This window comes from Camelus dromedarius, chromosome 1 (assembly GCF_036321535.1).
Source record: "Camelus dromedarius isolate mCamDro1 chromosome 1, mCamDro1.pat, whole genome shotgun sequence".
In the NCBI taxonomy this organism is placed as follows: domain Eukaryota; kingdom Metazoa; phylum Chordata; class Mammalia; order Artiodactyla; family Camelidae; genus Camelus; species Camelus dromedarius.
In genome coordinates, this window is record NC_087436.1 from 82,959,675 (window position 1) to 82,976,890 (window position 17,216).

A 17,216-nucleotide genomic window follows, 5' to 3' on the forward strand; every position below is an offset into this window, starting at 1 on the left:
TAACAATGTCACTTTCCAAGTCAAGGTGCGGTCACCAAGCATCTGCTGTTCAGTTTACCCACAAAACTTCTAGTTGTGTTGCCTCCTTATCTCCCAGTGATAAACCCATGTGACGTTTTACAAGTATGCATAATCGAAAGAGAGAGAGGCCCAGCCAGCGAAGAAGAAAAGAAAGTGTAGCCAAAAAAAAAAAAAAAACAAAGAATGAGGGGGAGGGTCTAGCTCAGTGGTAGAGTGCGTGCTTAGCATGCACAAGGTCCTGGGTTCAATCCCCAGTACCTCCACGAATAATAATGATGATGATGATGATGGTAGAAGTGAGATTCAAAACAGACGTAATGGATTTATAGAAGAAATACGTAGCTGGCCGTGGGAATATTGACATTGCCACCATTAGAGAGCTAGAGAGCAATCAGAGGGACTCAGTGGAGGCAGATTGATCAGCATAAATGAGCAAAGTGACTGTGACAAATAGGATCAAGATGTCTCAGAGGAGATGGCACTGGCCACAAACTTCACACTAAAGGAACTCTTGGAGATATTTCCCCACTTTAAAAGGGCAAAGGATAAAGTGTTTGAAGCTGATCCATATTAAGAAAGGATTATGGTAACTCAGCACGACAGAGAAAAGATACACACTCCGCATCGTCAGTCACACAAGAAGACAAGCACTGTTCAAACGTCTCTGGATACGTTTTTTCATGAAGAAATAAAACTTAATCTTCAGTGTTTCTACTGTTTAAAATTTCAGTGGACTACATGAACATTCATTTTACTCTTTTAAAAATTTCCCTATAAATTTATAACCAACACCAAGGGAGTTTTCGGTGTTTTGATAAGCAGTTTTAAAGGTCACAGAACAATCGAAATCTTTCTGATTGATTATTAACATCACTCCACACAGTTCGAATTTGCACAGCCCTGCACTGCTGTGCGTAGTGAGCTTTGCCTGCAGTGTATTAGTGAGAAATCTTCATCTCTACGTCACTGAAACTTTTTCACACATGTAAGAAAATTGCTGACTATGAGGTAATATAGAAAATAATAAATCTGTGACTCAGGTTTCTCAGTTTCTTAAGAAGTGTTGCACATTCCTACATATTCAGAGGAGACAGCTGTGAAACATGTGGTGATCTGCATTCCTGTCACCTCAACTTGAATACAGTTATAACCAAAAGGCCCCTAGTTCTTGATTTACTGAAAGACCCTGACTTCCAGTATAACTCTCCCACAAGAGATTCATGGAAAATTTGGGATGCGTTCGTCATTCATTCATTCTTGTTGAGTGGCCCCCTGTGTCAGGCACTGTTCTGGTCACTGGGTTTACAGAAGTTACTACTGTCATTGGAAGGTAAAGCAAGTGCTAAAGGAGGCTAAACTCAGTCAAGTCTTTTCTTTCCAACAGGGCTACCATAAAGCCTTGGTCAAACTAAAGCTGAAGAAAAATAGTGTCGATGACATTTCAGAGAGTCTGCGGCAAGGAGGAGGCAAGTTAAATTTTGATGAACTTCGACAAGATCTCAAAGGGTAAGAATCACACTTTCTGCAGGCCTGGGAAATTCCGTACGTAAAGAAGTTTTTGGTGATCAGCCAAGTACTGGTAGCGACACTTCTTTTTCAGAGGTGGGTGTCTGTCTGGAATGTCCTGTAAGAGGAGGATGGGCCCTGACTCAGCAGTTTCTCCTTTCCTCCTGCACGTTGATGTCTCTGTGTTGGGGCTGGACCATGTGCATGAATGAGTTCATCTGTAACCTCTCAATACTTTCAGGAAGGGCCATACTGATGCAGAAATTGAGGCAATATTCACAAAATATGACCAGGATGGAGACCAAGAACTGACTGAGCATGAGCATCAGCAGATGAGAGACGACTTGGAAAAAGAGAGGGTGGGTCTAGTTTAGGAGAACAAGATGGATTCAGCACCTACGATGTTTCAAATGCCACGCTAAGTAGTGGGCTTCTGAGTCTTTCTCTCTCTCTCTCTCAATTTACATATTAGTACCCTGCTTACTCCAAAAGGATATAAAACACAGCAGTATATTAAAATGCAATATGTTAGCATAAATGTACAAAAACAGTAAAGAATGGAGCAAAACAAAAATGAAATATAAAGCTGCACTGTGAATGAAACTAAAAACTGCATTCCACAAAAATGCATATTCTTAATAAGACTGCGCAGCAAATTCAGCCCTAAGCTTTCTGGTAACTTGCTGGAGGAGAAACCTGGGTAGTTACAAACTTAACAGTGTCCGTGACAGTGGGGAAAAAAAGATTTCCTAGAAGATATAAAATTATTTAGTTGCTCTTAAAATTAACATTTATAATAAAATAAAACTAACAACTGCCTTCCATTTGAATACTTAGTATGAAACTATTAAAAGTAAACTGGAATGGAATTTTATAATCAGAAAAAATAATTTAAAATTTAACATTAACTTAAAAAAAATTGTTAAACCAAAAAATAATGTAAAATTTAACATTAACTTAAAAAAATTGTTAAACTTAAAAAAAAATTGTTAAACAAAAAAATTGTTAAATTAACCAATAATTTAAAATTTAACATTAACTTAAAAAAATTGTTAAACCTAAAAAAACAGTCCATGGTAATTGAGGTACGGAGAATATAAATGAATGTTATACACGTAAGTCAGTTTCCAAAGAGGAGGTAGTATAGAACAGTGGTTTCTAAATGCTGCTCCACAAAACAGTGCCAATAGGTAAAAAAAACTCCCACCAGTCATAATGAAATATGGACAAGAAGACAATGAGTTTAATCAAAATTCTTATTCTTCCACTCTTACAAGAATTTTGATTAAACATCTTATAAGGGATTATATCTTTCCTACTTTGCAACTGTTAAAATGTGTTAACTTTTATGGAAAGATGATAATATATTTCTTCACTTACTGTTTTCTTTGCTTTGATGTGGTTTCAATGCTCTTTCTTGTCCAAAAAAAAGTTAGAAAACTAAGTGCTGGTCATTAAAAATCTGTTTTGAAAACTTGCCAATCCATGAAATTGAAAAGTGTGAGAATCACAGGCTGGTGTTGACCTCACAGAAACCCTAGGTAAATGGCATTCACCTGTTTCCCATTTGCCTGAGCCCTCAGTGAAGTGTCATTGGGGTCTAAGTGTTCCTGCTCGTCACTCAGTGATCCCATGTTCCTCAGGAGGACCTGGACTTGGATCACAGCTCCTTACCACGTCCCATGAGCAGCCGGAGTTTTCCCCGAAGTCTGGATGACTCTGAGGAGGATGATGATGAAGACAGTGGGCACAGCTCCAGAAGGAGGGGAAGCATCTCCAGTGGGGTTTCTTATGAAGAGTTTCAAGTGTAAGTATAAAGGGATTGGCAGAATTTGAGTTGACAGAAGGCCAGCTGAGACCAAGTCGTTTCTCCCACTTCTCTCAATTCAGTCTTTTCCATTACTAATCATCAGTTCTTTTTTTATATAACTTTTACTGGTGTTTTTTCTCTTTATGAAAGTAACATGTTTATTATAGGAAAATTAGCAGATAAAGAAAAACAAAAGAAAACCTTAATTTCTCATATTCCCACAAAACAAAAATGTCAGTTAACATTTTGGTGTTTGTGTCTGCATTACATGTGTTTTTTTTATGTTTTTATGGCCTAACATGTTTGTCACATTTAGGAAGTTGTCAATCATCCTGTCTTCAAATATTTTCCTGCTCCTTTCTCTGCTTTCCTTCTGAGATTCCCATCATGTGTAATTTGGGGCCCTCAGTGGTATCTCGCATTTCTCCTAGGCTCTGTTCGTTATTCTTCATTCTTTTTTCTCTTTTCTCCAGATTGCATAGTTTCTGTCCATCTTCAAGTTTGCTTATTCTTTCTTTTGCTGCTTCGTATCTACTCTTGAGACCCTCTAGTGAATTTTTCATTACATTTATTATTCTTTTCAACTCCAGAATTTCTATCTGGTTCTTTTAAACAATCTATATCTCTTTATTCATATTCTCTATTTGATGAGGCAGTGTCATCATACTGTCCTTTATCTTTATGCATGACTTGACTTGTTTCTTTGAATATACTTATAATAGCTACTTTGACCTCTTTATGAAATCTATCTGGGCCCTCTCAAAGGTGATTTCTGTTGCCTGCTTTTTTCCTGTATATGGGTGACATTTTCCTATTTCTTTGTGTATCTCATAATTTTTTTAAAAAAACCCTGGAGATGTTAAATAATTTATTGTAGCTATATGTGTGTGTGTGCATATATATATATATATATATATTCCCCTTCGCACCAGAACTTGTTTTTGTTGTCCATCTGTGTGTTTGTTTTTCAGTGAAGTTTATTTCCCCCACATCGTGAAACCTCTGATGTCACTTCTCAGAGGTCACAGCCTTAACCATACACACAGTCATCCTGGGAAGACAGAGGTTTCAGCAAGGTTCTCATTGTCTTCCCCTGATCTCTCTGTTAAGCTTTCTGACTCTGTGGGTATTGCCTCCACCTCTTCAGTTTCACTAATTGTTAGCTGATTGGTCTGTTGTTTTCAGTACTGCCTTAGGATTGAATTAAATTGCCCCACAGTCTGACCCAGGGAAATTCAGGCCCCTTTGCGGGGGTTGTTTCTGAGGCCAGTCTTTAGTTGTCTTCTTGGCTGTTGCTGTCCCTGGTTCTCTCTGGTAAACTAGCTGGCAAACAGTTTAACTTGTTGATCTCATGAGCCACCAGTCTCCTCTTAACTGCTTATCACCCTAGTCTCCATTGTTTTCGAGAGCAGTCTTGGGCTTGAATTTCCCCACACTTTGTTCCAAATAAAGCTAGTACACCTGGGGGAAGCTTTGAGGCTTTCTGTCCTATGTCCTGACTCTCCCCCTGGGCAAAACCTCTGTGCCACTGCTCCAGCGCTAGTGTGGCCCATCTCTCTTACAGGGATGCCCCTGCTTCATGAGTAAGGCACTGGGCTGGGATGGCAGCCTTTAGTGTCTCAGCGTGCCTCTCCTGGCGTGGAGAATCCACCCTACAATTGGAGATGGAGTGGAAGAAGAGAGCGTCATATCTCTCAGCCACTCTTACCTGGATTAGAGCCTCTGCAACGTGGATTTGGAGGGGGAGGCATAGGGATGAGAAATGCTGTCAGCCTGCCCCTCTGTGGAGCTAGCCTCACCCTCCCCTGAGAGCTGGTGGGAGAGGGAGCCCTGTGTTCTCTGCTGTATTCAACCCTCGGGGAGCTCTGTCACCCTGAGCTGCGGGTGGGAGAGAGGGAACAGATGGTAGCTCAGATACCACACACTCTCATTCTTCTTACTGAAATTTAGTGGATTTTCTTAAATAAAATTCTTCATTGGCTGTATGCCCTGAAGAAAACTTCCAGAAATTTAAAAAAATTAATAATATTCAAAAATTATGGTTGTTTCAATGGGGGGAGGGCCTCCAGAGCCTTTATGCCACCATTCCAGACATTGTCTCCTATTAAATGTTTTTAAAGTATTTATATAACATTTTTTTTATTCAAAAGAATGGGATCATAAGTGAACATAACTTTTCTAACTGCTTTATTTACTTCATCAGTAATGTCATTGTATTTCATCATTAGAATGTGAACATCATTCTATTTCATTCTATCACAATATAACTTCTGGTATCTTAGAATTTTATTGTATAGATGAATAATAATATATTTTAAAATCTTCTACTAATTTTTGATGTAACCATTTTCAGTGACCCACTATTAATGGTCAGAACCTTAGTGAATATCCTTATAGCCAAAAATTACACATATACTTATTTCCTTCAGGAATTTTCAAGAAATGGAACCACTGAATGAAAGGATAGGCATACCTTTTTAAGATACAATGTTGGCTTGCAAAAATGTTTTGCCAGGTAGCATTCCCATCAGCAGGGTATGAGAGCTTATGTCTATAGTCTGAGACTGTTAAGAAAGTGTTTTTAGATTATAATATTGTTTCAGAAAAAAAATCTTAGTATTTCCATTTGACAGCCCAACTGGGCTGAAAAGCCAGCAACACAAGGTGGCCTTGCCCCCTTCTCTGGTTTCCTGCAGCCTCGTGAGACGGGTGGACCGGATGGAGCACTCCATCGGCAGCATCGTGTCCAAGATTGATGCTGTGATAGTGAAGCTGGAGATCATGGAGCGGGCCAAACTGAAGAGAAGGGAGGTGCTGGGAAGGCTGCTGGATGGAGTGGCTGAGGTCAGTGGTCGTCTGAAGCAGAAACACCCCGATTGTATAAAACATCAGGGTAGTCATAGTTTGTAACCCTTAACCTGAGAGGTTTTTTGCCTCCATACTTGCAGATCAGTGCAGATAATATGGTAATCCGGAGGTGTTCCTTTCTTAATACTCTTCATCCTAATGATCCTGCCTTCACTGGATGACTGATAGAATTAAATAAAATATATATATATATATATATTACTCCAGTGATTCTGAGAAGTTGCTGTTAAGAGCTGTAAATCTCCAGCCTTGCCTAATTAAAGTTATTGGGTCCCCAAATTTCCTAAGGCAATTTTTGAGTGCAAGAGTATCCATCACTGTCTCAACATCTTGGTTTCTTTTTCCTTTGTTAGGATGAAAGACTGGGTCGTGACAGTGAAATCCACAGGGAGCAGATGGAACGGCTAGTGCGGGAAGAGTTGGAACGCTGGGAATCCGATGATGCAGCTTCCCAAATAAGTCATGGTTTAGGCACACCCGTGGGACTCAATGGTCAGCCTCGTCCCAGAAGCTCCCGCCCTTCTTCCTCCCAGTCTACAGAAGGAATGGAAGGCGGAGGTGGAAACGGGAGTTCCAATATGCACGTGTAGGACATGTGTTAGTGTGTGTGTCCTTAGTAGGTGAGAAGGTGGCTGTCCCGAATTGCCATAACAAATACACTATTTATATGCCCTGACCACCGTATGATGCTGGTCTTTGTGACCAATCGTTAATTCTTCTGCACTTTAATTTATTTTAGCTAAAACTTTGCCCATGGATCAAAGATTTTTTTTCTTTTTCTCATTTAAGAAATCTAGATGTAAATATTGAGTACGGGAAACAAAAAACTTTGTAAAATATATTGAGTGGTATGCCCCCTTCTACGGTGACTGTCTCCTCAGCTGACAATGAAGTAGCCTTTTAAAGCTAGCAAAGAACCGTCAAAAGGCTTCTGAGTTTTATTTCCAATCATAAAAATCAGTATTGTTCTTTTTGCCGAGTGTGAGAAGGGAAAATAGGGGCACTCCTTTCCACTCAGGCTGAGCTTGTGGGCTTAATACATAGCTTTCTTTTAAGAAAGGAGCCTTTTATTTCAACTACCTTCCTGGGGTACATTTTCCTAAAAGATGAGCTGGAAAAGAACCCCAAACCATAGAATGGGTATGTAGTCATTATGCTAGAATTTGTATGAATGGTTACGATAAATGTTGAACAAACAGTATGCTTTTTTGTTATTTTATCATATCTGATGCCTGTGAGTCTAACCATTTCACTTAATTTTTACACAATTTTCACTCTCATTTGACATAAGCTCTATGAAACCACCAAAGATCAATTATGGGTTAAAGTGGCATCTCTGACCAGAACATAGGAGAATTGGAAGGCGCCAAATCACTAAATTTGATTTTTTCTAATAATTAGTTTAGTATAAAGATTTACCCATATATTCTTTTTCCCATGTGGCTCAACTTATTTGCAACTAAATTTAATGTTGTAACTAATCTAGGAAGACCAACTTACTAACATTTTAGTATGCACTGAAAGTTTTAACTCAGCAAATATGTTCATTTTAAGTAAAATTTTAAGGAAGTTTTGAAATTCATATAAAATATTATAAAACTAAAATTTGAGTTTTAGACTGTTTTAAGAATACAGAATTCAAACTCTTGAGCCTGCATTTCAAAACTAGAAATTATGACCTAAATGGAGCTCCATTTAATGAAAAGGAGTTTTGGGTATTGAAAGTTCAACCATTATCAGAAGGTATCAACCAAAGTTTGAGTTTGCATCAGTTTTGGTTTTGTTTTGTTTTCTTTTTTTTTTTGGTTTTTTTTTTGGTTAGGAGAGGGGTTTACCAAATTTATGGGGAACATAATTTTATTTCTCAACAAAAAAATAAAAATCTTATTTCTCAAAACTGTTGAGTAACCTGACCTTTTGAGAGCTAATGGGACAAGCAAGAGAGAAAGCAGTGCGGGTGAATAACTTCCACTTGGAGAACAAGAGAAGAGAGGCCTGTTTCTAATCCTATAGTTTAAACTCTCACAGTTGTTCGTGTAATTGATTAGAACATCAGTCAAATCTTCAGTGAAAACGTGAGCAAACAAACCCTTCCAAGCTGGCTTCTGCAGAAGTGATATGCATGGGTTTCTGTAACCATTACTGCCCCTGGCTTCATCTCCATCTTTACTTTCTTTTGAATATGCTACATAGAGTTCTTTACTACTCGGTACTGACGTTTGCATTCCAGGGATATTGAGTATACATATTTATGTCTGTGTACCGTGTTGTTACATGTAAACAAACTTCAATTTGAAGTGCAGCCATTATGTGGTATCCATGTGTATTGACCAAGTGCCATATATCAATTATGGTCACTAGAAAGTCTTTTGATGATACTTATACTGTTTTTCATTTCACCTGTAAAATTTTGCCAAATTCTTTCTTTTTACCTGTATGTTACATATTTCTTTTCCTCCGTAGTCATGGAGCATTCCCTCCTCACCCCTCCCCTGTCATCTCCCCCTCTATACTCGTAAAGAGTATCATCACATATGCAAGTCTCTCAACAATCGAGAACTTCATTAATGTGTAATACTGAGCACTTTACTTCTTAATAAAGACTTGATATAATAACAGATGTAAGAGTTGTCTATTTCTTAAGTAGAAGCAGGTGGGTCATTTGTCTTGTATCATGAGACTAGTAGTAAAGGCTGAGACTTTGAAAAAGGCATCTTCTCTTCATGTTCAAAAACAACGATCGACACATGACTTCTTTTGTGGTATGTACCTCTAGTAAGTTACTCTGATGATTCCATATTATTTCCAAGAGTACAGCCACCACATTGCACTCATACATTCCTGTAGTAAATAGTTGGCGCTAATATTTCTGCTATTTCAAAATCTTTTACATAATTCCCTTGTTGGCTTTTCATGAGTTCCTCAGTGGGTATATAACAAGAGCTGGAGTGCTGAGTCCCAGGTATATATTTAATTTTACCCAGAACTGTCAGGTTGCCCTCCTGAGTAACAGCACCAGTCTATAATTCACCAGTCTATAATTCCACTACATGCAGGAAAGTACTGGTTTTACCCCGACACTCATCAGCATTGGTACATTCTAGCTTCCCAATCTTTCTAATGGGATAGTTTTGAAGTGAGGTCTCATTTTATTTTGCATTTCTCTGATTCCTAATAAGGTTGAACATCATCTCATATAGTTGTTCAACATCTGAGTTTCCCTTTTTGTAAATTGCCTATTCAAATCTTTAAAGTATTACACTGTGATCTAATGGGGGAAACGTATTGCCTATTTTTCCACTAGCTCAAGGTCTTTTTTGTTGATTTGCAGAAGTTCTTTGTATGGCTTAAGTATTAATCCCTTATCCATTTTGGACTCTATTAATGTCTCTCATCCAACTGATAATTTTGTCAATGTTTCCTTAGTCTTCATATAGTAATGGCCATCAATTTTTTTGGCTTTATTGTGTTTGGATGTTTAAAAGAGACCTTTGTAAGGTCACAAACTTTTGTTTATTAAACTTACAGTTTTACTTTCACATTTAATACATCCCAAGAGTAACTTTACATAAGGTCCATAGATATTTTTCTCCGTATAATTAAGCTGGTTTTGTCAACACTGTCTATTAAATAAGTCATTTTTTCCTTACTAGTTATTAGTGTCACTGGTATAGTTCAGGTTCATGTATATTTGTGTCTATTTTTGAACTTTTTGGCCTCTTACACTGATCCATGAGTGTTCCTACACAACAGTTTTTATTATGACTTTGTAGTATGTCTTCCTGTGTGCTAAGGTCTTCGTATAAGTTCTCCTCTTTGGCTTTTTTTTTTTTTTCCCAAAATCGACTAGGCTATTTTTGTGAACCATTATTTCTCCATATAAATGTTAGAACAAGTTTGATGGGTTCCTGGGTGTGAGGGTTGAGGGGCAGAGGAGGGGGAAAAGTCCTGCTGAAATTTAATTGGAATTGCATTGAATTTACTGATTGGTCTGGGCAGAACTGACATCTCTACAACACCAGAAACATAACTGTTTCATTTGTTCAGAGCTGCCTTAATGTCCTTAAGCGTTTCATTAAATTTCCTAAAGATTTTGTCGTTCTTTAATATGGTTTTATTGTTACTATGAATAGTATCTCCCATTATATCTTCTAGTTCATTATGGCTGAGATAAGGGAAAATTACTAATTTTTATAAGTGAATCTTACATATATCACACTTGTTGAACTCCTTTTCTAGCTCTAACAGTTTCTGCATTGATTCTTTGGGTTTTCTATGTGGAAAACCAGATTATTTGTAAATAAGAACAGCACTGTGTTAAGAGACCAGCAGTAATAGTAGACACGCTTGTCTTGTTTCTGGCCTTAATGGGAATATGTTTTAGCTTGTGTTCCTCTAAAAGAAAAGCCAAGGGCTTGAGTTCAGCTGGTTTACTTGGGAGGTGATACTAGGAAACGGGCATAGGAAAGAGTGAGCCAGGGAAGGAGGACATTCCAGGGGACAGGTGTTAGCGCAGGTGCCTCCTGGCAGCAGCAGCTCAGCTCCACCCCCGAGAACACTACGGAATGCCTCCACGATTCCCAGCCTGAAGAACATAAGCCTGGGGGCATTCCCCCCCGCCAGCCTGGATCCCTACTAGGTGAGGGGCGCCCTTGGGGTGTTAACACCCCCTGCACTTTCAGGCTACACTTACACTCAGGCTGAGCCGATTCCTTCAGCTCTGGAGAAGGCCCTACAGCAGAAAAGTGAAGAGGTTTGTGGTGCAGGCTTGAGATGGATGCTGTCAAGATGATCTGAGCACCTGCGGAACTGTCCACCACAGCCAGTGGAACAGAGGTGCAGAGAAGCCAGGACTCAGAGCCCAGCAGCATCTACTTTTCCACACCCTGCACCACTCTGATCCACTCATGCCCACGTTGTGTGCACTCTTGACTTTGAGGGAGGCCAGCTGTAATCTCCAGATACAGGAGGGCAGTGGAACTAGCTAGTCCCCGTCGCTGCTGCTGCTCACATCCCCATAATGCCTCTCACCTCTCTCTTCTATCACCCTTTCTAGAGTTCTCGTTCTTGGCCAGAACTTCAGCTGTACCAGGTTGCTTGCCTGGCACAATGATCCACACCTACAGTGCTGAGGGCACAAAGCCCTTGGTTCCCTGGTCCTTTATCAGGCTTCCCATTTTTTGACCACTAAGCACGGAAACACCAAGCTACCTCCGTGAATTCCCTGCCCCTTATGCAGCTGTCAAATCTTGCCTCTCCTAACAGAGATGACAATGTAATAACTGCTTTTCTTGCCTGCTGTTCCACCACGTGCGGAACTGGAAGTGACTAGTGGCAGACACAGGTTCATGTTCAGTGGACCGTTTGCTGTATTCCCAGGTGAAAATGTACCCCCACTCTTGAGGATCCAGGAACTCTCATTCAGCAGGACCTAAAGCTGCAGAGGCAGGAAGCACAATTCAGCAAATGGGTTAATGGGAATGACATTGAGGCCACCCTTACTTGGCACGTGGACCTGTGTATTCTAACTCGGGAACAGGCACTCTTGGTTTAATGCAGGGGTCTGCAAACTTTCCATAAAGGGCCAGAGAGTGAATATTTTAGGCTTTATGGGCCATAACGGTCTCTTTCGCCCTGATTTTGCCAACATAATGCAGAAGCAGCCACAGACAGTACAAACTTGAATGAGCCTAGCTATGTTCCAATAAAGTTTTATTTATAAAAGGAACAGGCAGTGGGCTGAATCTGGCCTGCAAACCATAGTTTACCCGTCCCTGGTTTAATGTATAAAACACATTCTGGAGGATGGCACTCCAGTCCCTGCTGAGGATGTCACGCATGAACTGGCGCTGGCATGATGCTAATAACCACTGAGATGCCTGAGGGATGTAACAGGAAGCGCTAAAACGTAGTGAGTGCATCCTATGAGCCAGGTACTTTCAGCCACTCTACATGCATTACCTTACTGAGTCTTCATTATCTCCACCAAGGTAGAGGCCAGGAGGATCCCTGTTTTATGGACAAGAAAGATACAAACTAAGCTAAGTTAATCAAGTCCGTGGACCTGGTAAACGAAGGATGACAAAGGAGGAAGAGGGGAAATATTTGCCTGAGTAACTAACTGTAGGGATACAAAGGCCCCGTATTCACCTCCAGGTTCCTAAAACCCTTTTAGGTACAACTCTCTAGCTTCTGTTGAAGCCACTGTCCCTAACCTGGCTTTCTGCACATGTTTCAGAAATGAACCCCACCCAACCCAGACTGGGTACTCGTTCTACAATAGCATGTTCCAGCTCTCAGCAAGGAAACAATGTGTGTGGCCTTTGGCTGGTCACAGTCTCTGAATCTCAAGTTTCCTCACCTGCAAAATGAGACAGAATAGCTTGAGATTTTCCAAGGCAGAAGACTGCCAAGTACTTAATAATTGAGACGATGCGTCAGGTTTACTGCTTGGCAAAGAAAAAAGGCCAAACTGAGAGGCCACATCCTCACTTGGGTCAGAGCAGCACCACGTTCAACTGTCATGATCGGAGACCCATACATGCTGTTCTGTGGGGTTGCCAGGTGAAAGAATGATTCTGCAAGTTTAAAAAGGTTTGAAGATCTGGTGCGCGATGTTAACGAGCTCACTTAGTTCTAAATATAATGATTCTGTATTATGAATAACTGTATGGAACCAAACTGGATAACCTAGAGGAGATGGACAAGTTTCTGGACACATACAGTCCACCAAGACTGAATCAAGAAGAAACTGACCACTTGAACAAACCTATCACTAGAAATGAAATCGAATTAGCAAAAAAAAACCTCCCCACAAATAAAAGTCCAGGACCGGATGGCTTCACCGGAGAATTCTACCAAACATACAAAGAAGAACTCATACCAGTCCTCCTCAAACTATTCCAGAAGATTGAAAAAGAGGCAGTACTCCCAAACTCATTCTATGAAGCTACCATCACCCTGATACCAAAACCAGGCAAAGACACCACCAAAAAAGAGAATTACAGACCAATATCACTGATGAACATAGATGCAAAAATCCTTATCAAAACGCTAGCAAATAGAATCCAACAGCACATAAAAAAGATTATACATCGTGATCAAGTGGGGTTCATCCCAGGGACACAAGGATGGTTCAACATACGCAAATCAATCAATGTAATACACCACATCAACAAGAGAAGGGACAAAAACCACATGATCATCTCAATAGATGCAGAAAAAGCTTTTGATAAAATTCAATACCCATTTATGATAAAAAACTCACCAAAGTGGGTATAGAGGCAACATATCTCAACATAATAAAAGCTATATATGACAAACCTACAGCCAGCATAGTACTCAACGGTGAAAAACTCAAAAGCTTCCCATGAAAATCTGGGACAAGACAAGGCTGCCCACTATCACCACTCCTATTCAACATAGTCTTGGAAGTCCTAGCCACAGCAGTCAGGCAAGAGAGAGAAATAAAGGGATCCAGATTGGAAAAGAAGAGGTAAAAGTGTCAGTATATGCAGATGACATGATACTATATACAGAAAACCCTAAAGAGTCCACACAAAAACTACTAGAGCTGATCGAAGAATTCAGCAAGGTAGCAGGTTACAAGATTAACGTTCAAAAATCAGTTGCATTTCTTTACACTAACGATGAATCAACAGAAAAAGAAAGTAAAGAAACAATCCCCTTTAAAATAGCACCCAAAGTAATAAAATACCTAGGAGTAAATCTAACCAAGGAGGTGAAAGACTTATACATGGAAAACAATAAAACACTGATGAAGAAAATTAAAGAAGACTTTAAAAAATGGAAAGATATCCCATGCTTCTGGATTGGAAGAATCAATATTGTTAAAATGGTCATACTGCCCAAGGCAATCTACAGATTTAATGCAATCCCTATCAAATTACCTAGGACATATTTCACAGAACTAGAACAAATCATAATAAAATTTATATGGAACCACGAAAGACCTGGAATTGCCAAAGCATTACTGAAGAAAAAGAAAGAGGCTGGAGGAATAACTCCCCCAGACTTCAGACAATACTATAGAGCTACAGTAATCAAGACAGCATGGTATTGGTACAAAAACAGACATATAGACCAATGGAACAGAATAGAGAGCCCAGAAATGAACCCACAAACTTTTGGTCAACTAATCTTCGACAAAGGAGGCAAGAATATACAATGGAATAAAGACAGTCTCTTCAGCAAACGGTGTTGGGAAAACTAGACAGCAGCATGTAAATCAATGAAGCTAGAACACTCCCTTACACCATACATAAAAATAAACTCAAAATGTATCAAAGACTTAAACATAAGACAAGATACAATAAACCTCCTAGAAGAAAATATAGGCAAAACATCTAACAATACATCTCAAAAATGTTCTCCTAGAACAGTCTACCCAAGCAATAGAAATAAAAGCAAGAATAAACAAATGGGACCTAATGAAAATTACAAGCTTCTGCACAGCAAAGGAAACCATAAGTAAAACAAAACGACAACCTACGGAATGGGAGAAAATTTTTGCAAATGAAACTGACAAAGGTTTGATCTCCAGAATATAAGCAGCTCACACGATTTAATAAGAAAAAAACAAACAACCCAATCCAAAAATGGACAGAAGACCTAAACAAGCAGTTCTCCAAGGAAGAAATACAAATGATCAATAGGCACATGAAAAAATGCTCAATATCACTAATAATCAGAGAAATGCAAATCAAAACTACAATGAGGTATCACCTCACACCAGTCAGAATGGCCATCATTCAAAAGTCCACAAATGACAAATGCTGGAGAGGCTGTGGAGAAAGGAGAACCCTCCTACACTGCTGGTGGGAATGCAGTTTGGTGCAGCCACTGTGGAAAACAGTATGGAGATTCCTCAAAAGACTAGGAATAGACTTACCATATGACCCAGGAATTCCACTCCTGGGTATATATCCAGAAGGGACCCTACTTCAAAATGACACCTGCACCCCAATGTTCATAGCAGCACTATTTACAATAGCCAAGACATGGAAACAGCCTAAATGTCCATCAACAGATGACTAGATAAGGAAGATGTGGTATATGGAATACTATTCAGCCATAAAAACTGACAACATAATGCCACTTGCAGCAACATGGATGTTCCTGGAGAATGTCATTCTAAGTGAAGTAAGCCAGAAAGAGAAAGAAAAATACCATATGAGATCGCTCATATGTGGAATCTAAAAACAAAAAACAAAAATACAAAACAGAAACAGACTCATACACATAGAATACAAACTTGTGGTTGCCAGGGGGATAGGGGGTGGGAAGGGACTGGGATTTCAAAATGTAGAACAGATAAACAAGATTGTACTGTGCAGCACAGGGACATATATACAGGATCTTGTGGTGGCTCACAGCGAAAGAGAATGTGACAATTAATGTATGTATATTCATGTATAACTGAAAAATTGTGCTCTACACTGGAATTTGACACAACATTGTAAAATGACTATAACTCAATAAAAAAATGTTTATATAAAATAAATAAATAAAAAATTGGTAATAAATAAATAAATAAAATGATTCTGGTACTTATGTGGATACAAAATAGATGCTGAGCATGCACAAGGTGCTTGGTTCAATTCACAGTACCTTCATGTGAAAAAAAAAAGAGGGAGAGAGAAGGAAAAAAAAGAAAAAGCAAAAGAAACCAAAATAGATGGCTTTGAACACAACTGTTAAACAGTGGCTGGATCAAGGTCGAATCATAACGAATGTACGTTAAATGGTCTTAACTGTTTATTCCAACCCTCAATCAGTATTTGCCAAAGGATCACCTGGAATTTCCAGGTCTATTCCTCAGAGATTCTAAGTCAACAGGGGACAAAAAACAATAGGTTTCCTTCCTCTTTTCCTCTCTTACATAAGCATCCCAGATGATCTTGATTCCTATCAGGCAAGCTTGGGAAACCCCACCCTAGGTAACATCAAAAAATGTGGAAGTTCACAGTCTAGAAAGTGAGTCTGATTTCGAATGTAAGTATTTTATGTTCATACTGCTTAGAGGGGACAAAAACATTACAAGTCAACATGTGAGTCGACCACTTTTTTTTTTTAATGTGTGTATAAAGAGACAGAAGGCCAGGAGGTATACCAAGACGGTAGCTTTGTTTGGTGGGGTTCCAGGTTTTCTTTTTGGGGGGATCTTCATTCCACTGAGGATAAACAGAAAGCTTTGAGAGTGAGGTGGGGACACTGATTGTCTCCTGCACTGTCTTGGTGAAGATGAGCTATTGCAACTATTCAGGTTAGCTTGACAAATTCCTATGGATGTAGCAGACATCGTTTGAATTAGTCTTTAATCGTCAGGAACAGGTGAATGTTAGCTACTATTTATACTCCTTCAGTTGCTCTTGTGGGGCTTTCAAAGAAGAGTGCGAGAAGACTGTCGCTATGAAGGGCTCCGTGGCGAGGTGGATGAGGCTGAGGGATGGAGGGAGGAAGGAAGGAAGGAAGGAAAAGAAAGGAGGCTATTCATGGGCCCAACAGCTTGGCTTCTTTTATCTTAAACCAAAGTAATTTATTTATCTTCTCCATCATTAATTAGTTCTTCTGACATCCAAGAAGATGACAGCAAAATTCAAAAGAATACAGATCTATTTTGAAGTAAATTTCTATAAACTAAAATTCTCCTTTCTACTTTATAGGACTTACAAGTTTACTTACACTTTTTAAAGTGTTCCTAAACTTAAAAATGGTTAAGACGGTAAATTTTATGTTACTTATTTCTTACCATGATAATTTTAAAAAGAATTATGTATAAAAACAATTGAAATACAAAGGGAGGATAAGTGTGATAAGATATATTTAAATTCTTATATTCTTATTCATTTTAAAAGTAAGTGTTAAGGCTTTATTGTTTCTTAAGTATATTTTGTGTATAAAGGATAAATATATATTCCTCTCTGCATATACACAGAGAACTGTGTAATATATTTCTTTGTGTGTAAGGAAGAGTACATACAGAGAACTA

At 39.0% G+C, this 17,216-nt stretch overlaps 1 protein-coding gene across 2 annotated transcripts in view; it reads left to right on the forward strand.

The window, feature by feature from the left end:
* The window catches only part of PKD2 (polycystin 2, transient receptor potential cation channel), a 50,413-nt gene extending 41,590 nt beyond the window's left edge, over window positions 1–8,823 (forward strand). Inside the window, exons 11-15 of one of the 2 annotated variants that reach the window (XM_064486237.1) lie at window positions 1,406–1,527; window positions 1,769–1,886; window positions 3,174–3,334; window positions 6,034–6,181; window positions 6,559–8,823. In XM_064486237.1, the coding sequence (XP_064342307.1) occupies window positions 1,406–1,527; window positions 1,769–1,886; window positions 3,174–3,334; window positions 6,034–6,181; window positions 6,559–6,795 (786 nt within the window). In that variant the 3' untranslated portion in view covers window positions 6,796–8,823. Of the gene's footprint in view, window positions 1–1,405; window positions 1,528–1,768; window positions 1,887–3,170; window positions 3,335–6,033; window positions 6,182–6,558 lie in introns of both variants that reach the window. The other variant, XM_010983103.3, reaches the window with a different exon arrangement.
* Window positions 8,824–17,216: the final 8,393 nt, after the last annotated feature.